At 37.6% G+C, this 27,453-nt stretch overlaps 1 protein-coding gene and 1 long non-coding RNA gene across 10 annotated transcripts in view; one reads left to right on the top strand and one right to left on the bottom strand.

The window, feature by feature from the left end:
- The first annotated feature begins 1,181 nt into the window (after positions 1-1,181).
- Positions 1,182-10,752, top strand: LOC148127959 (uncharacterized). Its single transcript, XR_015740737.1, has 2 exons — positions 1,182-1,247; positions 10,638-10,752. It is a non-coding gene; the product is annotated as an uncharacterized LOC148127959 (long non-coding RNA).
- Positions 8,502-27,453, bottom strand: part of SESTD1 (SEC14 and spectrin domain containing 1) — an 81,154-nt gene continuing 62,202 nt past the window's right edge. For 5 of the 9 annotated variants that reach the window (XM_087919891.1, XM_087919890.1, XM_026696973.2 and 2 more), the window contains exons 11-20: positions 26,481-26,692; positions 21,471-21,593; positions 19,557-19,751; positions 18,440-18,554; positions 17,096-17,255; positions 14,406-14,487; positions 14,079-14,201; positions 12,647-12,838; positions 10,889-11,010; positions 8,502-9,767 (exon numbers count right to left, since the gene is read on the bottom strand). In XM_087919891.1, coding sequence (XP_087776017.1) covers positions 9,638-9,767; positions 10,889-11,010; positions 12,647-12,838; positions 14,079-14,201; positions 14,406-14,487; positions 17,096-17,255; positions 18,440-18,554; positions 19,557-19,751; positions 21,471-21,593; positions 26,481-26,692 — 1,454 coding nt within the window. In that variant the 3' untranslated portion in view covers positions 8,502-9,637. The remainder of the gene's footprint in view (positions 9,768-10,888; positions 11,011-12,646; positions 12,839-14,078; positions 14,202-14,405; positions 14,488-17,095; positions 17,256-18,439; positions 18,555-19,556; positions 19,752-21,470; positions 21,594-26,480; positions 26,693-27,453) is intronic. The other 4 variants (XM_087919896.1, XM_087919893.1, XM_087919894.1 and 1 more) reach the window with 1 other exon arrangement.

Genomic DNA, 27,453 nt, shown 5'->3' with positions numbered 1-27,453 from the left:
GACATGGAAGTCAAACAAGGGAAACCATCTCCATAACATGAATGTCTCAGTGAAACCACTAGGATGTGAGCCCAACTCAAAGGAAATTTTATCTTGATTTGTTGTTGTTATTAGTTGCAAAGTCTGTTTGACCCACCACAACCTCCTGGACAACATTCCTCCAGGCCTTCCTATCAGTGGTGGTATTCTACCAGTTTGGCCCAGTTGTGCTGAGCCAGTAGCAGCGATGAGCAGCAGAGACCGAAACGATTGTCTCTGCTACTCTGCTGTTGGGCCCACCCGCCTACCTGGGCTCCCATACTCAACTTTATCCTCTGTTTTTGAAGTGCAGCTACTTTGTGCAGCACAGTAGTGCCACACAGCAGCTGTTGAAGTGATTGGGAGAGTGAGTTGGAATGCCTCTGTGCCTGCACAAACGCTTCTGTGCCTATGCAAAGTACACAAAGTGTCTGCACGTGCGCAAAGCACACCCACCAAAGCACACCCACTGAACCGGTGGCAAAAAAATTTGAATCCCACCACTGCTTCCTGTCTACCATCCTCCGGAGTCCATTTAAGCCCCAACATTAGCCAATGGAATGGGGTGAGAAACCCATTGTATATTTTCAGGATGGAGGGCTCGGTAGATAGCAGCTATTTATGTTATTTGGCATTACCATATTACTTTTGCTCTGATTCTGTTGGCCACTGCTACCTAACACATATTCTGAATCAGAGAAAGAACAAATACCTGTCTCCTCGTTTTTATTTATAGAGTGAGACCAGCAATAGATCATTTAATGTTGGATTAGTCCACATTGTCCTTGAAACCATCGATTATACCTTAGAAACTCTCCAAGAATCACTACCAAACTCTAATTTTTAAAGTGAGAGAAAGGGAAAGTAATTCAATCCATAGAGAGTAACTGTAATGATTTTACACCTTCAAACTTAACTTAAAATTTTATTGAAAATGAATTAGTTTACAATGAATTAATTATACCGAATTCATCTATTTTGGGAAATGAGCCCATGGGCAAACCACTCCAAGGCCAACTGGGGGCCATGTTCCCCATAGGTTGCAGCCATTGATCTTGAAATATGTTTTTCATTTAACCGATTTCTCCTGTTAAGTTGTTCTAAAAGGAAAAAAAGTTGAATGCACTGACAAATTCCCAACTTCTCTATCTCTGCCAGGATGTCATACTTGGCTGTCTCCTGTCTCCATCTCACCTTCATCATCACTGGATAATCAACATCTTGATGGGGTATGTAACATCCACATTGTTTGAATCCATAGGCTCATGGCCAATTACAGTAAAAGCAAAGCAGGAGACCTGCATGGGCAGTATTGGTCTCATTCCACGCCATAGGGAGGGAAGTAACTTAAGAATATGGTTATCCAATAGAGCCAAGGTAGCTGCAGATGTGCTGAAGACCATGGAGGTTGGAAGGCTAAAATTTTGTTCCATGTGATCACTGGAGGCCTAGGGACAAGATGACGGACATAGCATCACAATGCAAGCTTTCCCCTTTTGAATATATATGGAACAACACACATACACAAAAGGCAGGGCTTGCACCACAATGCCACATCTGACCTCTTACCTGACTGGATTGACTCCTGGCAGATGCTGCTGTTCTTTTTGACTCACCAGCTTCCTTCCGTCTTGCTCAGCAGAGGCAAGTCCCTGCACCTATAGGACAACTTACCAGATTGGATCCACAGCATGGAAATACACCAAGATGCTAACCAATATTTTGATTCCACGGGAAACACTGAGTTCGGAGTATTCATTAATACAGAAACTCTGTAAACCATCCCCATCAGCAATACTGATCTGAGACAATCTCAGTTTCCATCACTTAACAGCTCCTAAAGTTCTCCACAAGACAAGCATGTACTAATCTATTTTTCCCCTCCCTTAAAATAGAGAGCCAGCACCATTGCGTGAAATAGATCATCAATTGCTTAGAGCTGCTTGGAGGCATTCTTGGTATTGACTCAGCTGTTCTTGCTACTATAGACTAAAGAAGGGCCTAACTGCCATTTTCAAATGCATGTGGGATTACTCCCTCCTTTAAATTTTCAGGTTTGTACCTCTCCAGAGGAGTGCTGGCCGGAAGATCTCATGGAGCTCAGCTTCTCCATTCAAAGGTCTCACTGATCAAAGGGAGGTTAAAAAAAACCCCTTGAGAGCCCCCCAACCCCTCCCCCAACTGCAATTTCTCCTCTTAAAGGAAATATGTCTCCCATTTTTAACACATTGCCCAATAGACCAAGAAAAGAGATTTAATACTACATAGCAATTTATTTTCTGTGTAGGCTCCAGATAAGAGAAGTCATTAAATAGTATTTGAAATACGCATGTCGAATAGACTGCCCAGTTCTGCCAGGAGAGTGAAGTGGAGCAGCTGCAATTTTGGCAAACTTGGAAAGTCAATCAGGCTACTGGGAATATGTTGTCACTGATCTACTATTTGGAACCATTTCTCAAAAAGAGAGAATGTGGAATCGACGAGTGACCATCAATGCACAGACCATAAAAGAGCAAAACAAATGTATGTTTCAAAGATGTGATTATTATGATTACTTTTAAACAGAGGTATGGAACAGGGAGTACAAATGAAAGAAAATATAGCACAAAAATACTAGAAATCTTGCTTTCTTCTAGGATACTAGAAGTTTCCTGCTCTCCTTCTTCCAGTGATTCCTATTAACAAAGCCTGCAAGATAGAGGGCTAAAGTAATAATTTGTAGGCTTTAAGTTTCCACTATGTTTGATCATTGTAATAATTTTCCAGATCTTTTTACAACTATCTGTACTGGTGATATCTATAAAAATCTTTTTCTTTTACATACTTCAAAATAGATGCCGCCCCATCTAGTGGGGTATAGGCAATTAAAAATGATCATTAGGACTATAGAGATATAGTTCAGATACAGAGGTAGTGGAGAAGTTACTCATTCAAACAGGGTTGTTGTGAAAACACATGATTTATAGGTAAGAAACTCAAGATTTTATTTCTTTTTATTTATTTGATTTGTCAATTGCTTACAAGATAATAGGTATAAAAATAAACATGAGCATGAACACAGGAAATAGGTACAAATAAATGGGGACAATAGGAAAGGGACGGTAGGCATGATGGTGCACTTATGCATGCCCCTTAACTCAACACTTATAACAGTTATAGTAGGGAACTCAGCACACCCAATTTGAGTCCCCTGGAGAATAGATGGGAGTAGCAATTGTATTTCTTTTAAAATCTGAATCAATATTCACAGGACTAAGCTATACTTTTTGCGGAATATGCATGCAGAATATATATCTTGTGATAGCAGAAGATAACTCAAGAGTTTCTTACCAGTGAGAGTGCCCAAATCTGACGTGAAAAAAACAAACCCACTAGCATACCCCAAAATAGGGAAAGAGGATATTAAGAGCCCTGGTTTTATTTTTATACATTGCTTATTTTAACATGTGTTTCCAGAGAAGCTGTTGGTTTCCATGCCCAGTGAGCTCATGGTATTTTTGATGATTAGTTTAGAACAAGTGTTGCGGTCTTTTAGATGGGGACTAGACAACCCGCTGCGTCATCCTTTCAGAGAGATTTCTTTATTAAACAGAGAAACAGAATGTTCACGTAGAACATTTGTTTTTAGAATTAAAGAAGAAAACATCCTTTTATTAAAGATGTGTAGCAAGACATATATGATTTTGGTTTAGCAAAGGATGCTTTTGCCAATCAATCAATGTTTCTAATTTTTAAGAATATTCTTTTAACATTCTCACTTGTTCCTTGGATTAAAATGACATACAACTGACCATGCTGGGATATGAGCCACGGTGGCGCAGTGGTTAGAGTTCAGGACTGCAGGCTACTTCTGCTGCCTGTTGGCTGCCTGCAATTTGGCAGTTCGAATCTCACCAGGCTCACGGTTGACTCAGCCTTCCAATCCTTCCAAGGTGTGCAAAATGAGGAGTCAGATTGTTGGGGGCAATATGCTGACTTTGCAAACCACTTAAAGGAGGGCTGTAAAGCACTGTGAAGCAGTATTAATAAGTCTAAGTGCTAATTACTATTGCTATACCAGTTTTCCAGATAAATCAGCACATTCTCCTTGATTTGCCCTTGTGTTTTCTGTATATTGACAACAAAGCATGACTGTAATGGGAATTATGCCCACTGATATTTTCATTTTTCGATAGAGTTTAATTCTTAGAATCGTGACAATATCATTTTTAACACACCAACGATTATCTTTGCTAGGCTTTGGGTATCTATTACATGTACCATTTTTTTCAACATGCTGAGATTTTGCTGCAAAACAGATCGTGTGCTTCAATACCAACGTGTGCAGTTCTAGATCTTCATTTGGGTCTAGTATTTCAGCTTGCACAAATGTAACATAATCCTGTGGTCTTGGCTTGGATGCTTCATCAGATCACAGCAGGTACTGCACATGAGACAGGCCCCACTTTTTGGTATTCCATACTTAGCATGTAAGCAATATAAGGTGTTACAGTGAAGTACTTCATAAACAACTTTGAATATTATTGTAATTAAATTTGGACAATCATTTGGCTGTTGATTTTAAAAAAAAGATGCTGTCATGAGCTTAATCCTTGGAATCTGTATATACAACATGGCACCTGACATTATTCCATCATATATCTTGGTCCACCAACAAATGTTCCAAGTGAGATCTGCATATACCCTTTTGGTCCTCCAAAAGGGCTTGAAGACAAGGTTCTGCCAATTGACCTGAGGGCTTAATTCTTGAGGCAGCCAATGGATTAGATAATACTCCACCTCCTCCCACTGCCACGTAGTTTTGAGCAGATCTTCCCTTTCCTCCTCCTCCTTTTCTTGTCTTCTCATTCTGTAACTTCCCTTGTGATTCTGGAGACATGCACCTTTTCATCCTGTTTCCTCATCTCTCCTCCTCCTCCTCGTCACATTTGATCATCTCCTCGTCACATCCCATTTGATGTCATTTCTTGATCATGACATCCCCGTCTTTCTACATGGCATAATCATGCTTACAATATTTTTATTTCTTTTTACTGACAATGTTTCTATGTTGCTATTCTCACCTCAGAACAGTTTAGAAACCTGTCGGCTTCTCCATGATCACATGACCTCCAGGGGGTTAGGGCAGGACTGGTCTACTCAATTTCAGAGCAGAAAGCAGTTTAAAAATGAAACGGGATGGACAAGGATTAAAGTATAGGGACTAATCTATTTGACTGATACCAGAGAGGTCTAGTTTCTACTCCATCTACAGCCACAGCAGTTCATTTGGTGACTTTCTGTCCAATCTATCCGTTGTGAAGGAACATGACAGATTAAATTCAACATCTGTTTGAAAAAAATAAAAGGACTTTGTAAGACCTCAAGAAGAGTATTATTTAAACAAAACTAAGTAGTATATTTATTTATGTGCTACTTATAAGAGGATGGAGCATTATACGTGTACCTGTTTGTTGAGTTAAAGCAATAAATATATTATTCACTGAAAAGATTTTGTTTCTTTAAGAGCCATGGAATAAGTCAATTCCTTGCTGCTGGGTGGGGGAGTGAAGGATTGCGAGACTGGCTGGGAAAGAGTCATGAAATATAGAAAATAAGAATCACATGACCTTGGTAGCAGCCCTGAAGCAGTTACAACCTTCCCAAATTTAATTCCCTCACATGCATGTATTCCAAATTTTGGGTGCATTCTATAAGTTAGCACATTTTAAGTACCTTGGTTCAAAAATTGTTGCCCTTTGATGCACCCCATTTTACTCAGGTACATGTCATGACAAAGAGAGTTTTAGCAGAATGTAAGTAATACTCTGCAACACTCTTCTTGAGATCTTATGAAGTCCTTTTATTCTTTCAATATACTGAGTTTAATCTATCATATTCCTATTTGCATAGTGTTGGTGCATATTTGCCGTGCGGGTACCTAGAAACCAGTTCTGCATATCATACATGATACAATGTTTTCCCTACCACACTTATATATTGTTGACAACGATTGACAGGGAGAGTTAAATCTGTAGAAAATTTCCCAATAACACATTCAATGAGGGAAATTTACTAGGTCACCAGATCTAAACTGCGAAAAAAGGACAACCACTAGAGGGCTATCTCCCCACTTCTCTCTCTTGCTAGCTTGCTGCCATCTAATGAATAATCATACTTTTGGAGCCCAACAATTATGCTCCTCGTTTCCCTCACAGGAAGAACTGGCAACCAATGTTTCCAATACCCTGATATTGAGATTTCAAAGCTTAAACTAAAAAAAAAAAAGTGACGTGATATGTTAAGTCATAAACACAGTAATGATAAAAAATAGGCCAATTTACTTAACAGGGAACTTATGGCCAAGAAATAAAACCTAAATGCAGCCTTTTTGATAAAATTGCAGTGCGCTGGTCAGACTAAAATATAAATTCTTTCCATCTCATGCTCTCATTTTTGCCAGGTCATTTAATCTCTGCAGGGCAAATTTAGTAGAAGTGTGTCCATCTACATTGCTTACCCCAGGATGTCTCACAAAACCTAAGTAACAGAAAAGGAAAAATATGTGCCTGCAGCCACTGGAAATTGTGGGTGTGGGTGTGTAATTGGGGCATATGACATCATGCTCAAGCCAGTCATTGGGACATACTTAATGGTAGCATTTGAATAAGGATGTCCTTCCAGATATAGCTTGGTATAATGGGCATTTTGGGGGGATGGGGGCATTATCTGTGGAGAGATTTGGCTAGAACTTGTTGGAGTTTCTGATCAGGAATGTTGCATACTTTGGAAATATAGGTAATCCTTGACTTACTATTCCTTTAGCCACTATTCGAAGTTACAATAGCACAGAAAAAAGTGAAACAGAAACAGTCCTCGCGCATACAACCATTGCAGCGTCCTCATGGTCACAAGATCAAAATTTGGACACTTGGCAACTGGCATGTACTTAGAAACAGTTGCAGTGTTCTGTGATCACCTTCCCAGGAGTTCTGATAAGCAAATTCAATGAGAGAAGCCAGAGTCACTTAATGGCTGTGTGATTAATTTGTTAGTTGCAGTGATTTACTTAGCAACCATGTCAAAAAAGGATACAGGTAGTCCTCAACTTACAACAATTTAGTGACCATTCAAAGTTACAATGGCACTGAAAAAAAGTGACATGATTGTTTTTCATAGTTACAACTTTTGCAGCATCCGTATGATCATGTGATCAAAATTCAGATGCTTGTCAACTGGTTCGCTTATGACCGTTGTAGCATCCCAGGGTCATGTGATCACTTTTTGCCACCTTCTGACAAGCAAATTCAATGGGGGAAGCCAGATTCACTTAACCCAGTTACTAACTTATCAACTGCAATGATTCACTTAACAAGAGTGGCAAGAAATGTCATAAAGTGGGGCAAAACTCATTTAACAAATTCTCACTTGACAACCTAAATTTGGGCTCGATTGTGGTCTTAAGGAAAGGATTATCTGTAGTAAAATTGGGCATGGCTTACTTAACCATCTCGCTTAGCAACATAAATTCTGGTCCTAAAAATGAACCTAAGTCAAAGACTATCTGTACTAAGAATCTGGCCTCTGGGGAATTCCTGCGGTGTTTTCTTTTCTTGCCAGGAAGCGATTTAAATCTGCAGGCATCTAGAATGCCTTATGAGCAAAAGGCAAGATGGTTGCTGCTGATGCTAGAAAAACCTTCTCTGCATCGCTGGATGTTGCCCACTTCCAGCAAAAAACAAAACAAAACAGGCTAAGGGGAAGAGATGTGCCTGAGAAATTACAGCAAACAAGAGTTGTGGTGTTGCGACCTAGCTTATTCCCTCATTTTCTTTCAGAAGTGAAAAGATGCTTATATGAATTTTCTTAGCAGTAGATGACATCTGGCTCTCTGAATCAGTGTGTAGCCCATGAAAACTGCAACAAAAAAAAAGGAAAGAAAGATGATTCAAATGTTTTTTTCTGTGCTTATTCACTTGCCCCAAGTGAATAGTAAAACAAAAGGAAAGATGATGAATTGGGCATCTAATGGGAATTTTAAGAGCAGGTACAAGTTACAACAGCAGTGAAAGGTGATCTCACTGGTCCCCGTATTTATGACCTTCACAACATCCCCAGGGCCACATGATCAAAATGAACATGTTTGACAACAGCATCATGTAACTTTCTCAAGGGGCTTCTGACAAGAAAATCAAGCTGGATTCACTCAGTAACCACGTGATTTGCTTAATTATCACAGCAAAAAAGGTCATAAAAACAGATATTGCTCACTTAATGACCATATTGCTCAGTGACCAAAGTTCTGGTCCCAATTGTGGTGGTAAGTCAAGGACTACTTGTAAATTATTAAAAATGCTCTCCTCTATTCTCCATTTACTTTTCAAGAAGCTATTTAACTCCCTTGCCTACACAGCAAGGAGTTTATCCCATATCCCAAACAAGCCTTCCAAGGATATGCTGCCATTTCATGTTCTTTTTAAAAAAGAATAAACTTATGCTCATAGTTCATAAATATATAAAGGTTTTTATTTGGCTTTTGCAGATTGGAAGAATGAATACATAATTTATGCCCTATATTTGATAATTTTATTACAATATGTAGCATTTATCAGCTCTGGAAATTGCATCATCAGCCGTTACTTAAATTTACTCAATCATAAAGATGTAACTAGTGGAACATATATGTCCAATATCAATACTTGTAGAAAAAAGAGGAGTGGGGGGGGGGGGGAAGATACGTTAAAAGAGAAACCTATCCATTTCTCTTATGTCTTCGATTTGCATCTACAAATCCCTTTTGCCACAGACTTTGATTCTTACTCTAGTAAAATGTAACTCCTTTTCCTTCTCCATCTACAAGCAAAAGTCAACAGGAAAAATGAACTTAATTTGCCGTTAACTCCCAACAGCTGCTTTCATATCATTTTTTTTCTTCCTTGCTTACACAATGCTTATTCCCTCTTCTTTCAATTATTAAGAAACTTTCACTCAAGATCCAAAATGGACTTGTACTCTCTTTTACAATTTCCTGCAATAAAGTAGGAAATACAAGCTTCCATAAAAGTTACTGGATTTTTAAAAGGTGGATTTTATTAAGCACAAAACATTTCTTAATACATTATCCATACAAATTGGGCGGGGGGGGGGAATCCAACTATAATGAATTTCAAGGATTTGATGGCACATATCCACACAATAAAAAGGACCATTTAAAAAAATACAAATCAAAATTATAGGTCTATACAACAGATGGTTCACCTACAGACTAAAATACTACATCATCTGGAGAATAAACAGAATTATTTTTTGTGGAACTTGCACTTATTAGCACCATTTTAAAACTTGCATCAGTTGCTTAGAGAAAGCAGCACCTGATAAAACTTCAAAGCAAGTATTCAGTGCAATGTCTTTTGTTCCTTTTCATTATGTTTGAAGTCTGGGGGGTTCATAGCATGTTAAATTATGGCTTCGTAGAAATACATGGTTAAGATGTAGAATAAGATTTGCTTCTAGAAGGATGAAGGGTTTTTATGTTTAATAATAGCTGTGAAATGCATTTTCATGTACTATGGCAGGCATAGAGTGCAGATGTCATGCGGAGTTACAAATAGGCATCTTATGAATTGTCAGGAAGAGGCTATTAGGTCTCTGTGGTACAGGCATCTGGTTGTGTCAGTTGTTGTTTTCTCAGACAAACCAACTTTATCTTCTCTCTGATGTGTTCGGCTGAAGAAGCCATGTCACTCGGGCTCCCGAAGAACTGCTCAGTGCTTAAAAAAAACAAGCAAAAAACAAACAAACCCAAGCTCTTACATGCAAGAGAGTAATAAGAGAGGTTTTGCTATGTTCACATATTTATTTTCTCACTTTGCAGCTTTCAGGATAATATATGTTATTATAATATCCTATCACAGAAACTGTTAATCTACCAGAAATAATTTTCCAGTAGTTTCAGAATAATATAGAATAATAGGATACTTGAAATTTCAGAAGTTTCCTAATCTTAGAGATACGTATGTCTGAAATAATTTGATGCCAGACTTCACAACTGTATTAAAATATATAAACTGCTTCTTTTTACATTTGTTGTAATTCAAAGTAATATGATTTCTTTGAAGGTATCTTATTAGTCTTTATTCTCATTTGAAATAAAAAAGGCATCATCTTTTTATTGAATTCCAACGTATGGACGAACTTGTCTTGCATGTTTTAATGACATAACATATAAATAATACATAGTAACACTATTAAATGTTAATAAATTATTAAATTGTATTTCTTAGTTTTAGTATTATCCAGCACCTTAATATTTGACGTCTGACTTAAACGTGCAATCCTAAACCAAGAAATAACTTAGCTGTTAGGATTAGGCAAAGTCTAGGTGACCTTATTCCATCCATGCAAAGCACAGAAAGTCAAGACCTACTCAGGTATGTACACTCCCCGAGGTGTGTACCAGGAACTATTCTGAAGCATCTTTATAAGGCAGGAAGCTTTTGTCAAAATAATGAAAGCAGCCCTGCATTCTCTTTACACAGGCACACAATATCACAAGGCATATACAAAGGAGGGGGAGTATTTGCATTGTGATGGCATACAATGGCTTTCATGGTTTACCTTCCCATTTACTCCCCTTACAGATATCTCTGAAGTTCCTGAATATGGAACACCACAGATCTTCTAAAGGACTCCACCCATCCCTTCACTACCCACTCCTTCCCCCAATCACCTGTTCTGGCCAGTGCAAACCAGTGTGGAATTGGATCTGCTGCTCCTCACTTTTAATTTGGTCTGTTCTGTTGCCCTGTCTGCTTTTTAAAAAATTATTACCATGCATAATGAAATATTTTGCATTGCATAGTGAGCAATGCAAGGTCTACTAACTACATACCCATCAGGATAAACCACTGGAACTGTTAATCTATCCAGAAGGGATTTTCCAACAGCTTCAATCTCATCAAATTGTTCCTGATCATATATAGATTCAGACTCATCTGGGCATTCTTGCAAAACCTGTAATGAAATAACAGTTAAAAAAGGGGGGGAGGGGGGCGCACAGTCAAATTGTAAGTTGCAATAAAAAGAAACAATATTCTTATGCATTCTTATAATGTTTTCTGTTTTCTTAGACACAACAGCTTACAATGGACTACTGAATCATCTAAAGTCCTGGAAAAGCTCTAGCACATTGCCAAAGTGTGTCTATGAGATATTCCTCTTGGTCTGCTATGGAGTCACAGACTAAAAAAAATGAACTAACACATGAAGTCAAAATACAGCTATTTTAAGGGAACTGTACGCAATTGCTAATTAAGTCTGTGCATGCTGTACACAATGGCATTGCATTGGCTTCAACAAAGAATGAAAGCCCTACTTCATATGTGAAGCCTATGAACAAATAGCAAGCAAAACATGATTAAGCTTTCCTTGATGTGAACAATTTTTGTGAAGGAAAAATGGGAGAAAACTTTCAGTTGTGAGAGCAATAATTGGACAATACAGCCTAATGCTAGGGGAAAAAATGAAAGGAAAAAGAAGATGACCAGCAGTATGGTGGATAGACTTCAATTACAACAACAGTGAATGCATTGTTGAAACCTAAAAACTTATGTTGAGGATAGACCATCTGTAGAAAATCTATGAACGTTTTTGTTAACAGTCCACACCCACCTTACAGCACCTAATCTATCAAGATACTAGCAATAATTTAGTATTATGATCTATCATCTCAATAGGCTAACCATAGCTTGCAGCAGAGATTAAAATATGGTCCTCATTAACTACCACTCATTCAATGACTATTCCAAGTTAAAATGGCACTGAAGCAGAGGAACTTACAGTTGCAGTTCCTTTGTGGCCATGTGACCACATTTTGGGCATTTGTCAACCGGTTCACATTATGTCGCAGTGGGGTTCTATGATCAGGCGACTTTCACTGCCGGCTTCCAACAAGCAAAGTCAATGGGGAAACAGGCAGGTCACCAGTGCCGGTCACATGAATACAGGATACTGTGACTGCAAAGGTCCATTTAATGACAGCAATTGAGACTGCTGCAACTGCCATGGTTAAGTCAACACAGTCCCACAATGTTGTGCTTTATGACAGTGTCAGTGACAATGTTGCTGGTCATAATTACCACTGTTCAGGGGGGACTATCTGTATTAAGGTTGAAAATTCCAATTAAGCACGTAGATTTATCTTAAGTAAATTGGCTATCCTGACCCGCTCAAGGTTGACTCAGCCTTCCATCTTTCCGACTTTGGGAGGATGGAAGGCTGAGTCAACCTTGAGCCGGTCAGGATAGCTGATTCATGAAGTAAAATGAGGACCCAGATTGTTGGGGGAAATATGCTGACTCTGTAAACCGCTTAGAGAGGGCTGTAAAGCACTGTGAAGCAGTATATAAGTCTAAGTGCTACTGCTATTGCTAAATGTTGAGTTTAATCATACTGATATTAAATGCAAGTTCTTCTGAAATCCATGGCTCTCTCTGAGACCACCAATAGTTCCACAATGAAAAAATATGTGATGCTAATCACACCATGAATTTTAACATTACACATAAACATGATCGAATAGATCGAACACTTAAAAAATATACTTTAAAATGTGACATCAACGTTACTGGAATCAACCGCAGAAACTCACTTTTTCCGCATTTGAGTGGAAAGCAACAGCCATTTCTAGCCTAGTTACTCTTTCTTCTGAAGTGATTGTGAATTGTTTCCATACGCGGTTCAGCTTTGGAAGTGTTTCTCCTGACGATCTAGAAGTACATCTCAGAGACTGACACAAAACCACAGTAGCCTGTAGTAACTGTCGCCCATAATCATAGGTACTCTGGAAAAAAAAACACAAGGTATTAAAGCGGACATTTTCAGTGTTGGGACAGATTTAAGTGCAAAACAGTAACGTGAATGATAAGACACTATAGCTTTTCCTGGGCCTATTAAAAACAACTTTGACTTTCCATGCCATTGTCATTTTCAGGAATATCCAATAGGGAAGAACGACACAGCAATAAATGGAAACTCGACTTTCTTGGCTTGATTGCTTTCAGTTAGAGTCTGCAAATGTACAGTCACGTTTTACTTTATTTGGTAGTTATGGAAATTCTGGAAATATCTGGAATTTTATTGACTATTCAATAACATTCCAGATCCTTCTAGAATTTCCATAACTACTACCCTGTCCTCATTTCACTTGAACATCAAGCCTCCTTACCACAGCATTAAGGACTGTGGTGGCACAGTGGTTAGAATGCAGTGCTGCAGGCTAATTCTGCTGACTGCCAGATGTCAGCAGTTCGAATATCACCAGGCTCAAGGTTGACTCAGTCTTCCATCCTTCCAAGGTTGGTAAAATGAGGACCAGACTGTTGGGGGTAGTACCGCTTAGAGGGAGCTGTAAAGCTGTGAAGCGGTATGCAAGCCTAAGTGCTATTGCTATTAACATGTCTTCTTTCTTCTGCCTAGTAATCTATGCTATTAATTATTATCTATTAATCCATACTAAAAAGTGTTAAATCCTTGCTATTTAGAGAAATGACTTGAAAAATAAAACTGCGGCCCCAAGTAGAGTTTGTATCACTTTCATATTCATGGATGGATGAATGAATGAATGAATGAATGAATTCAAGCATTTCGTAATAGTCGAAGAGCGTTTTGACATGTATAAATTAATACATGGTTGGTAGATTAATAACAGATTCTCCCCACCCCCCTTATCATACTCCCTCCCTCCACATCCTTTAGTTAGGCTCGAGAATTGTATTTTATAGTATTTGATTTGTATTATATATGAGTCTTGTATAGTTTTATCCTTTTTAACACTATAAGCAACCTAGAGTTATCCTGTAGTAAGATGGGGATCTATCAATTTAATAAATAACAAAATAAATTAACCCTAAATAAAATAAAATTTTGATTGCTAATAAGCATCTAACCATGATTGACAGCAATAATTTTAATTAGTAAACTGCTCAGCAAATGACCAAAATGACCATTTTAAATTCAGATAGTAAACCTTAATACTTTAATACTGTACAAACTTGCTACAGAAAAAAAAATCCAGCACGTACCTGAGCTACATCAACAAATTTCCTATGTTTTTCCAACAAAATTTTGGTTTCTTGGGCATCATCTCCCAATCGGGTATGAGTCTTCAGCAGTGCATCTAATAATTCATTTAACCATTCTATTGCCTATAGAAATGAGCAGAATGTAAAGAATATGAGATTGTAAAATAAAAGAGGAGACATAGAATAAGTAAAATGTAGATTTGTCAAATCTGTTTAAAAAAATTACAGCTACCCTAAACCACCCAACGTTTTGTCAGTTCTCAAAGTTCACTTAATTTGTCTGTCAGCTTTCTTTCTTTCAACAGCTGCCTAAACCATCAGGCTCACCTGAGCAGCATCCTCTTCACACTTAAATAGTTGGACCATCTGAAGCATCTTTAATCGTCGCACATCTACCATGTCCTCACATCTGTGAAAGACAGAAGATAAAACTGTATCAGAAAGGTCAACTCTGCTTATAAAAAAAATTATACACAAGCAATTCTTATTTTTAAATGTAGCAACAAAATCTGGGAAAATGTCTAAAACACCGTGATAAAGAATAACACTTTAAGAATACCCCCAATCTGATAAATCTTTTAACTTTAATTAATCACAAATACCAGCACTGCCCAGTGGAAAGTTCAGCTACTGTATACACCTTTGAAGTTGCTTATGATATATCCATGAAAGTTCTATCGTTATATTTTATATCAGTGGCTTTATTGAACAGCATGATGACTTATGGTCATACAACGCTAAATTATAGGTACAATGGCACACAGTGATTTAATTATTCCTTAACATTATGTGAACAAGCTTGGGTCCATATTCTCCTTCCTTACAAAATAGTGGCGGGACTGGAAGATTTTGCTCTCAACCAAACTTATTTCTCAAAACTAAGTTAGTTCAAAAAAGACAGGATATCAGAATGTAACAGCAGTTTAAAGAGTAAACTAAGGTCAGATGTTAATAAACCATTCCAGCAAGATAAATTAGACTCTGCGTATCCTCTGAAAAGAGATATTTTACCCAAGTGTACAACAAGCAATTCCCTCTGAATAATGAAAGCAGCCATTCATTGCATAGCTGTTTAACTAGCTGCTCGTGGCCAAGTGCATAAGTGCTCATGCACTGTGGCTTCAACTTTATTCCCAGGAAGGCAGACATGGCAATGCAAGTGCATGCAGAGGCAGTCAGGATTAGGTTATGAAAGGTAAGGTTACTTTGGATGGGCTCCTGTAAATTGCAGAGCATCTCTTTAGAAGATTTCACACAAGCCAGAGACAGAAGCACTCTGCACAAGTCTATATGTCATTTACAACACTTATGCCATTCAAACCAGTTGGTGTTATATAGTTCAACAGGATAGCCTGCTAATCTTGGATGAAGGACTGTGATGGTTGTGATGATGATCAGCATGTTAATCCACTATGGGATGAAGGTCTCTTTTTTGGGAAGATGATAGATTTTAATCTGCTATATTGTTTTAGGACAAGTTAGTAGAAATTTTTGGCTTTTCAGTTATAGCGCTGAGAGGGAATGAGTGACCTAAAATCATCTAGGCAGGTTCTGTTACTAAGGATTATAATTTGAATATCTTTTACTATCAGTCTAGCCACCACTCTGGCTCTCAAGTTTGTCTGTCTGTCTGTCTGTCCTTCTCTCATCTTACCTAATGGTTGCACATGACCTCTTCTGCTTGCTTGTTTTATCTACAAGCAGTTTTCCTCAAACTTGGTACCTCATGTCACATCCAAGCACAATCTAGGACAGGTAAGAACTGGGATGAAAACTTTTGGTGAGTGTAGCCTACTGGAAGATGAGTCCAGTGCATTAGGAAAAGGAGCGTTCTGTGAAGGGATGACATTCCTTTAAAGTAAGTATATTCCAAAATAGCAGAAAAGAGGGCATGTAAAAGCCACCTTTAGATGCCTTTCTTAAGGAGTAGTTAACAGCAGCCAACTCCCAACAAATAGCAGCAAATTATGTCTCTGATACCAAGAAAGTAGCAACCCATACAATGAGATTTTTTTTTAATAGTACAAAAATGATATCACCTAACGTCAAACCCAACAAAGAAGAAATTTCCTAACAGTGAGAGCAATTAACCAACTGAACAGCTTGGCTTCAGAAGTTGTCACTGGTTCATCACTAGAGACTTTTAAAAAAGAGACTGGCAACCATTTATCTGAAATGGTTTAGGATCTCCTGCTCAAGCAGAGGGTTGGGACTAGAAGACCTCTGAGGTCCCTTTCCAACTTTATTATTCTATGGTCTTTTTCATTGTTATCAAGTTTATAGTTTTTAAAATTGTATCTGAGCTCAAAACTATGTTTTTATTTTTAAATGTAACATCCTATTCAAGAAACTTTGTTAATATTCCTTAAAAAATGTGGTATATCAGGAAGATTTAATATTTTCTTTAAATAAACATTGCAATAGCTGCTAAATTATCAGGAAAATTAAAATAATTTATGTAGCAAATGTAAACTTATACATAACACGTCGTCAAAATTTAGAAAATGGAACAATAAGTAATGGAACATTAAACATTTCCAAATGATACCAAGGCCATTAGTTGCCAATTAATTTCAAAAGCAGTTTTTCTGCAATATTTATTTAAAAAACTACCGAGCCTATAAATTATAACTTGCATTAACATTATTAAGAGAAGTTAAAGTAAATGTTGCACAATATTGAAAGTAGCAAAAATATCTGAATTTACGAAACTGTATAGGAAAACATTGGAAACAAGCTAATTATACATTTCAGAATATAATTTCAGTTTTTATAATTACCTGGTTTTGTTTAATGTCAAGTTTAAACAAAAAAGCTTTCTTATAAATTCTGGGATTCATACATTTCAGAAGGAAAAAAACACACACAGGGTACAAACCTTTGTACATTTAGGTTTGTATTTTGATTATTTTTATATTTTCAATTGCTTTGAAAAATATAGTGGCATTTAAAAAGGAGTTAACAGTGGTTTTAAAGTGAAAGAGGAATTCTTAGTAATCCAACATCATCATGAATACCTTTGCTTCCTGAGCTGCATGTCTTCCATTACTCCCTGGATGTGATCAACATTTTCTTTGTTTTCACTTGTTACATCTTTTCCATAAGCCCAGGAAGCTTGGTTAGATATCTGATCAAGAAGACCTTGACCTTTTTCACGCAAACCTTGGAGGCCCAGGTCTATAGGGATAATAAACAAAATTTTATTTCGTATACAGTGTAAGATGAACTATTCTCTTAAATCATGAGTAGCCGATTCTGTTTCCATCCATGTGCAAGATAGATACTGCTGTCTCATTGTCACTTTCCCACTTAACCGACTGAATTCTAAAATGGCACATTCTGTAAGCACACCCTTCAAGTGTTGACAGTTAACTATGTATCAACTGGTAAGAAGGGTGGTTAATACTTCAGCAGTACAGACACATACGGGTGTTTTTTTTAAAAAAAAAACAAATTGATTTATGTCAGGCTTAATAGTGTTTACTATAAGGGAGGCCTGTAGCCCAATGGTACTGCTCACACTGAAAATCCAGATTCAATTTTTGGTACAAACCAATAAAAAGAAACAGTTAGGTTGAGATTGTTGACCAAGTTCTATATTGCTGCCCAAGATCTAGGAAAGATACTACCAGCCAAAGAAAGAACGGATGGGCACAAATGACCAATGTCCTGATTAAACCGAATGCAATTTTGTCTTTATTATGATCCCTCCCCACGTATTTATGTTAAATCAGACATTGTCTTCTCATTTATTCAGTTTGCCTTTAATCGGTTTGTTGTTTATTCTGCCCAATCAGTAACAATTATTAAAACAACAGGTGTGGCTTAACATGAAATTGTTTTAAATACACAGTTCAAGAGGCTCACTTGGAGACTACTGCTGTTGGAAGATCAGTAGCTCAAATCTATTTCATATGATTCTGTGAGTTATACACCATCTTGATCTGTTAGTTGTATAACAGATGATCCTGCAATTAAACTTGGTAGTTTGGCCAATGAAGTGGCCTTGCCCTTGTCAGCCATGCATAGGTTTTGGAAGCCTGCATGTTTGGATTTCCACAGGAGCTGGAACCTGAAAGGCACAGATTTCTAGTTCCTATTGAACTCTATTCACAAAACATGAAATATGGTAGTCAATGCATATTACTGAATATCATTCCACAATGAAATATGTTTAAAGCTCCCTTTATGAGCCAGCCAAGTGAAGAGACTCTGTATCTGCAGCCTGTTCCAGCCTTCCTCCATTCAATGTGCTTGTTAGGCTTATATGAAAAAGTATACAATTTAATCCAATACTTATTCTGCAAATTAAGACATTCACTATAGCATATTTGGCCATTTAATCTTGTTTTTCTCCTTACCAACACTTTTTAATTTCTCTTCAAGTAGCTTTAAAGTTTGCTGAATTGACGCTCCATCAGCTGGGGCCACATCAACACACAGCATTCCGAGTAATCCATCTAGTTGCTGAGACAACTGAAAAGAGCCAACCCCAAAGTCAGCAAGTTATTTTTATGATTTTAAGTCTTTCTCCTTAAAGAGATTTTGTTGCGTGAATGTCAGACAGAACTGTGACTAGCTCAATTATAAAAGAGACAGAGCTAGGACACAGGGCTGGTCAAAGAAAATGGTCTGAACAATAACAGCTTAGCAAGGGTGTCTGTGAAAGCAGTTGCAAAGGAAAGCTGTGGTTTCCAGCCATTTCAGCTGCTTGCCACTTCATCCAACCCAAAGTGCCCAAGAAGAATCTAAGTAATATTCAGAAAAGTAAAATCTTTCACTCAGGTTTAAACAGCCAAGCCTACACTGGTGGCATTTCAATGCCCCTTATGGCATTTTTTTCTCAATGATTTCATTTGCATACAGAGTAGGATTGTGAGTCATCAAACACTAGTAACTAAATTGTCAAAATTCATCTCCCAGAATGGCCTCTGAAACATTGCCTGCCAAGAAGGATCAGAGCCCCTCCAAATCAATTTTCTAAAAACAGGTGGTAATTTCGGCACCACAAACTCTGCAATTTTCTCAAGAGCCATATGCTGAAAAGAATCCAAATGAAAGGACAACTAGTTACTGAGTTTATGTCATCGGCTTGGCTCAGAGTTCATGTCTAGAAAAATCGAACTGCTATTATTATAGCAGAGATTTATGTAATTTGCTCATCTGCTCCAGCTTTGCTTGTCTAGCACCTTGGTGAAAGAATTATAACAAACATGGAAAAGGAACTCCTGTCTAGTCAATGTATACATAATATAGAAAAATGGACACTCTTTTTTAAAACTGCCTCCATTAATTAACAGCAGATTTCCAAATGAGCCCTAATACTTACTTGTTCTCATTTATTTTAAGACTTTTTCCATGCGCATTGGAACTATGAGCAAAATTATTTCTAAATATAACCAGCTTATCTACTGACCTTCTGCAAATGGCATTTTCATGAAGCAAAACGTACAATGAGAAAGGGCATATTTTACTTACATCTTGAGCAACACCATGAAATTCAAGGGCTGCTTGTAGCAGATTCTGCCTAAACTCCAACTGGCTGGCCTGCCGATAACAAACATCACTCAACTGCTGTTGTAATGCTTTTAGTTCTACAAGATCTTCTTCATCCCCAGCATTCAGTAAAGCTGCAATCTGTTGATTCAGTTCCACGTACACTGCAAACCACTCCTGCAAAATCAGTCATCAAGGAATTATCACCATTATTGATAATTTTGCCATATGGCTATTAAAAGCACAGGTACAACCGCTATTCAGCAATCCTCAGCTTACTGAAATATTTAGCAAGATTACGCATATCTCTATTTAACAACGTTATGTTAAAAACTAATGGTATGCATATCTGGTGAAACTCAACATTACATCCACCTTTCATTTTGTTTTCAGCATAATAAAATGATTCTATTATTTAGTCAATTTCAGAAGCTGGAAGCAATTTTCAATAACATTTTTCTCAATGGGTTTTTTTTGAATTGTTCTTTATTTTATTGATATAAAGAGCTGTTTCATTTTCTCCAACTGTAATATCCTGTCCTTTGATTTGCCTAAATCTGTTTTTTTTAAAACAACAACAACATTGATTTGCATTTATTTAGCACTCAGCAAAATGCATTTAGCTGTTCATCTATTTGTTCCCTTGATCATACAATTGTTCCCTCTCTATACCTCTCCTTTTCCTTACCCTAGATCAGGAGTCTTCAAACTTGACAGCTTTAAGACTTATGGACTTCAACTCCCAGAATTCCTTCTCGAGTCATGTTAGTTCAGGAATTCTGGGAGTTGAAGTGCACAAGTCTTAAACTTGCCAAGTTTGAAGATCCTTGCCCTAGATTTATTAAACAATTTCCTATGCTTTATTTACTCCCCCACTCCCCAAATCCTCTAGTTGATACATTGGAAGTGTGCTCCAGTTCTTAAAAGCACAGGAGACTCTGAAGTAATGCAAAGCACCTGCAATATTTGACATGAACTTACATGCTAGTAAAAATGCAAATGTGCAGGGAAAGAGGGACAAGGAAAGACAGGAGGCCAAACAGAAACACTGGGACATATAACGAAGGGTAGGACAAAAGCACTGAGAAGTAGGGCCAGAGGCAGAGTGGACTGGAGAAGGTAGCAGGCAGAGAAACAGATGTTATAGAGCAGGGGTGTCAAACTCGTGGGCCGCATGCATCATGTGCTGGCCAGGCCCATCCCCATTTTAGCAAAGGTGGGTAAAGTTGCGATATGTCACATGATGATGTGACGTCACGAGTTTGACACCCCTGCTATGGACAGAGAGAACCATTTCCTCACTACTGGCTTCATCCAGAAAAATGTTGAAGCAATATAAAGCCTATCCTTATTCCTGTTACTTTAGCACAATGATCACTGGTTGATTATAGAACACTCTTATCGGTTGCTGTTGGGGAAAGGGCAAATAGATGAATAAAATTGACTTGTCATTCCATTCAAATAGTTGAAGCAAGCAGGTCAATTGTATTAAATGGAAGGAATCTTCCTGTTCCCAAGTCAGCTGGAAAGAATGGGAAACTAGTACAATTCACTGGGAAGAATAACTATTCTTTGCCCAAAACTGGCAGGAATAAATGAAATTTCCTTCACACCTAGAGACCAAGAGAATAGAGGGTCCTTGGTAGGCAATGATTTATTTTGTCTTTTCAGCCTCAAAGGCACAGTCATCCCTTTTTCCCAACTATAGCATACTATTATGACACTAGAACTAATCATTTATATGATCAGTAGCTTGTTCTAGAAGGTGTCCTATTTGCCAATATATAAATCATTGTCTAAAATTCACTAGAAAAGAAGGCCACTAGAAATATTGCATACAACAAATGACATATAAAATCATTACACAGTAACTTCCTTGGGAAAATGAAAACTCACGCTGTGTTGACTTTCAATCTCTTCATGTTTCTGTTGCAAAGCTTGTGAAGCCCTAATTGAATCCCCGATACCCCACTGGGTTCTGAGCTGTTCCGAACCTGGCCCTTCGAGCCAGTTCACTACCTATTTAAATCAAAAAGCAGCATGTTCGTCATATAATCTAAAACCAATACAGGGCAGGTAGATTTTAAAGGTTTTCTATTGTTTAAAGCAATCTTTCCTAACATAGTTCACAATATAAATATAAATAACAATCTTATTTCCAGAAGAAAAATAAGGATTGGAGAGGTAAGGGTTGGTAAATCCTTTATGTACAAAATCCAGGGACTAAACAACCTGATCCCATTTTTTTAAATGTATGTTTTCCTTCTGAATCTTAGTAACGTTTGCAGTCTCATATCAGAAACAGGTAATAAGGAAAGGAGCACACCTCATTTACAACTTCTATTTATATTGGCAGGTAAAATGCAATGTCTTTTTGGTTATAGTGAAAGATAAATTGTTAGAATTTGTAGAATTATGTTATCTCGATAAATCTTAGCGTACATTATTTTATATACTATAACGAAGTGGCATTAGAACAGCATTTGTCAAAAATTGTGCAGAAATCTAGGAACATATCTTACATAGCAGTGGTACTTAAATGTTTTTGACTCCTTGGTTTAACTGAGTTGTTGTCTTCATCTAATTTTAGGATTTTGTTTGGAGAGCAGATCACATTTCAGGTTATATTTATGAAGAAACACTGAAAATTCAGAAGGGTTGACAAAGTGAACTGTCCATGGATGATAAAGATCCTTCCAGTTCAACTCATCTATTGTGAGCTAGTAGCCAAAAGAGGTCATGACTATTTAAGGCTAGTAAATGGAAAATAAAGCTTTCAGACACTTCCTTCTGGGCCACTTCCATTCTTATTTATCTCTTTTCCTAGCCCTTTCAATACTTCCAAGGGTTTTACAGTCTAAGATAATACACAGTGGTTATACGAATCTAACAGTGTCAAGCATTATCCCATTATCCCAGGTAATCTTCCTACCTAACCTATAAAACATCTATTTCTGCAGTACTCACATCAAAGTCAATATGGCTGTGTATTATTATATAATATTAAGTCAACCCACAGAATCCATTTTGTCCATTAAATTGTATTTGGGTGCACATAAATCACTCATGAATGACATACGCATATTAACATACAAAGATCGTGGAAACTTTTGCATCCATTTTTAGTCAGTTCATGTTATTTATATTGGGAACCGAATATGAGGATCGCTATTCAATAAGCCAGCTTCCAAAATCATACTCTGCAGTTAATTTAAAACTGCTAACTAAATTCCTGTTAATAGAAAAATAACTAAAATGTGTCAATACCATCACCTTCTAAGTCCATTTACTGTACAGTAGTTGGAATGTGATAACTATGGTTTTAAATGAGGAACTCATTTTAAATGCTGTTCACTTGCAAGTGCATACCTTTTTTTGTTTTTACAAAAATAGAAGATAAACAACCTGTCAGTCACAAGTATCTGAAAAAACTAGACAAATATCACAGTATATTTTTAGTTTTATTTGTATAAAATAAATAATAATAATCTATATGGCTAACCCATACAAGAAGAAAGAATATATCACAGCAACAGCTACAGACAGCCCTCGGGTTACATCCATTCCTAACTAAAGTTATGAAGTGTCTATGGAGATTCTCAGTCAGCCAGGTCATGGTTGTCCCAAAGGTGCTTTTTCAAGAGGCAACTGGACTTTCTGGTTTTTTTCTTTGAAGACATTTCGCTTCTCACCCAAGAAGAGCTAAAGAAGCAGCTTCTTGGATGAGAAGCAAAACATCTTCAAAGAAAAACAAGAAAGTCCAGTTGCCTCTTGAAAAAGCACCAGGGGGACAAAGTTAGGAAGGTATTGAACAAGAGGGACGTATGAATGGCGCTGCTGTCATTGCAGTATTCCCACAGCTACTTGATTTCTGACATTCCCTGCCAGCTTTCCAGAAGCAAAGAATAACTGGGAAGTGGCATGGTCACATGATACTGAGTTTTACAACCGTATCATTAGCAATGACAATTGTGGCCCAAACTGCTGTTGTAAGCCAAGGACTGCCTGTATTTTATATCATAATAAATCTGTATCTGCCAGTTTTCATTTCCCTGTCTTCTGATTTTTCCTTTTTCATCACTAGAATAATGTGATCTGCCATCATCAGGCTTCTGTTTAGTGTTCATCTGTATACAGAAGCCTGATGATGGCAGATGAGATTCTGCCGAAACGTTGCTACAACTTTAAAAGCACAACTATAATGACGTGGGAAAATACCCGAACAAAGCTGAATACCATAAATATGTGTGTGTGTGTATCTTTGGTTATTCGGGTTTTCTCCCACATAAAATAGGAAGTATTTTGGCGACGTTTCGACGAAATCTCATTCGTCATCTTCAGGCTTTGTGCTTCTTGAAGTAATGTGAGCTTGCAGCTGTTTTTTCTTTTAACTGCCAGTGGGAGTGCGACTTGACTGGGTGGGGTCTTGGCTGTGTTCTGATTGGGTAGGGGTGTTTTCTCATTGGTGTTTTTTATTTTATATTATTATATCATATTATTATTATTAATTAATTATTAATATTAAATATAAATTATACATATAATTATATATATTGGTGTCATAGTGTGTTCTCATCTACGCGGGAGAAAACCCGAATAACCAAAGATCCACATACAAATACCCGCGAAAACCTCAGAAAACAAACACACACACACACACACACACACACGCATATATAACATTTATATACACTAGGACACACCATATACCAGAAGAAAACACAAACCAACCGCTACCTCAACGCCCAATCCCACCACCACCCAGCATAGATAAACTCCGTGGCCAAAACACTAATTGCTAGAACCAAATGCCTGGCAGACAAGACACACATAAAGACTGAACTATGCACCCTGACTAAAGTACTGACAGCCAACGGCTTCCACAAAAGCAAAATCACCGGTTTGATCCACAAAAACACATTGAGACATAATGGACACCTAGAAGATGAACAGACCTATCGAACAGCTGTCCTGCCCTACATAAGGTACTACAGACAAAATCAGTAAGATACTACACAGGCATCACATCAAGACTGCCTTCAAAACAGACAGAAAAATAGCAGCCATCCTTAGAAACCCCAAAGATAAAATTGACCTGGAAAACCAAGGCATATATGAAGTCCCCTGTGCATCATGCCTGGCCACATACATTGGACAGACCAATAGAAGAATAAGTACCCGCCTAGATGAACAAAAAAATGCAGTAAAAAAGCTGGAACACACTTCATCACTAGTCCAATACATGAAAGCCACAGGTTATAGCATCAACTTCAATGGCACCAAAACCCTAGCCACTATAGAAAACCCCAGCCACAGAATTATCAGAGAATCCATAGAGATTGAAAAAAGACCTGAAAGCATGAATAGAAGAGATGATTCCACCAGACTGTCAATTATTTGGAAGCCTGCACTCACAAACAAAAAAATCTCCACACCACTAGCCAGGCAAACACCTGGGCACAAACAGACCCCCCCACCCCATACCTCCAGCTCAAACACACCCCAACCAGGCACCCAGATGAAACCTAGCTTCCTAATAAATGATAGACGTCCATTTACTCAGAGCCAAGCTGCACTAAAAGCCTCCAATACAGGAACACAATGTTGCCAGCCAATCAAGCCACAAAAAAAGCCACAAAACAGACAGAAAATATTAGAAACACCAATCAAGCAGAACACAGCAAACTCCAAGACCAAGACTCCCAACCAATCAGGATGAAGAAAAATCCATTCTGGCACAGCAGTAGGCTAGCCCCGAATTTAAAACTGAAACAACTGTAAAAGTCTGACTCACAGACAAACACAATACAGAAGCCTGATGATGGCATATGAGATTCTGCTGAAACGCTGCTACAACTTTAAAAGCACAACTACAATGACGTGGGAAAATACCCGAACAAAGCTGAATACCATACATATATACATATATATATATATATAGAATATATACAATACAGAAGCCTGATGATGGCAGATGAGATTCTGCCGAAACGTTGCTACAACTTTAAAAGCACAACTACAATGATGTGGGAAAATACCCGAACAAAGCTGAATGCCATACATGTAAGTACCCGCGAAAACTTGAGAAAATATATATATATATGAATGATTTCCTTCTCCCCCCCCGAATTATTTAAAAATCTTTAGCATATGATTTCTAAATTAGTAACTAAAAAAGAGAGGAGAATGCAAGACTTTAATATCAGTCTAAGTATAATTAATTTCCTATGTAATTCAGTAACACAGAGCAAAGAAATGACAAGTTGTAATTAGAATGATGCAAAATGAGATTGATGCTCCTATAAACAAATCTATTTAAATGCATTAATAAAGGCATGTCACTAACTAGATTGTATTTTTCTCAATCATCCTACCTTTAGTCAACTCAAGGCATAGAACATGCATATAACCTCTGCCTATTTTCCCCAAACTACTCTTTTTAAGTCTCATAGTTTCTACCCCAACACCTTATCCACTCTACCAAACTGCCTCTCTAATATCAATTTCCAGAGCACCACTTGATCTTTCATGACCTTTCAATGCACAAATTGTTTCAAGTTTATCTTATTATTACTCTGGTGGGAAACAGTCTTGCACTAAAAGGGCAATTTTGGATTCCAATCACTAGATATACACATTTTATGGTAATAATGCTGTGATTTAAATTTAAAGGGCAAATGTGATTTGGGCATGCACCTGATACTTGTCAGGAATACCTGAAATCAAGCATACCTTTCCCAGGTATAGCACATCTCAGTTTTAAATGGTAGCCGCATTTATCCAGGAAAAACTGTAGCAGCTTTGAGGTGCCCCCACCAGCTGACACAGCATATTGAAAATCTGTTAACTCTCCATCTAACCATTTTACTAATATAAACAATAGATGCAAGTGAGTATGCCACTTACCTGCATTACCTTCTGTTGAATTTCTTCCAACTGAGTTCGTTTGCTCCTTTGCCTGCACACTTCCTGATACCGTGTATACTGTTCTCTGAGAGAATCTAATAACTTCATAACCTGGGGCTGAGCAAGCAGCTCATCATCCATAGGAGACCAGGAGACTCCTCCATCGGAACCATTAAAACGGCGTTGCTGCAATTCTGATAAGAGCTCATGACCTTAATAGAACATATACATATATATATATTCAGGCAAAATATGAGCTAAGTTTAATGGGAAAGACTTTTTGCTGGAAACATAAAAACTTCTAATTTCAGTTTTTATGCAAATTTTCTGAGATTAAAATCACAGCATGATATAAGATTGTGGAGTGAGGATAGCAATATCATTTCATCTCTCTCTCCCTCTCTCTTGCCATATGCTGGAATGTGTACATTCAAATGACAGTGCACTTAATTAGCCAGGCTAAACCTACAGAAACATTAACTCCACCTGAACTAGACTGAATCTCAGTTTATTTTTATTCATTACTTAGTCCAAGACCTAACCTAGAACATCAGCTGTCTCAATTGACATAGATGTAAAGGACTGATGGTGATGGGCGTCACTTATCTGCAACTTTCAGTAACTCTCCCAAATGTGAAGAACATGGGAGAATCAAACTGAGTACAACAGCAAGAAGGCAGAAAACAAACACCCCAACAACTGTTTTAGGATACAAATAATTCCGTGGGTTAATTATAATACCTAACTAATCACTGGCTGACACTATGAAAGCAACCTCTGGTAAAATGGTGATACACTAAGGTAAAGTTGCTTCTCCTTTCCCTAAGTTGTGCCAGTGTATCTATGAACTGTTTTCAGAAAAGCTGGCATGCAGAAATACTGACTAACCATTTTCAAAATTGGGGGGGAAATACAATACCTGGACTGGTATGAATTTTCTGCTTTTGGCTACCATATCTTTAAAGGAATTTTA

The sequence above is a fragment of the Pseudonaja textilis genome, chromosome 1, assembly GCF_049901715.1.
Source record: "Pseudonaja textilis isolate UNSWEBS1 chromosome 1, rPseTex1.2, whole genome shotgun sequence".
Lineage (NCBI taxonomy): Eukaryota > Metazoa > Chordata > Lepidosauria > Squamata > Elapidae > Pseudonaja > Pseudonaja textilis.
This window is presented reverse-complemented; position numbering and strand designations above follow the sequence as displayed.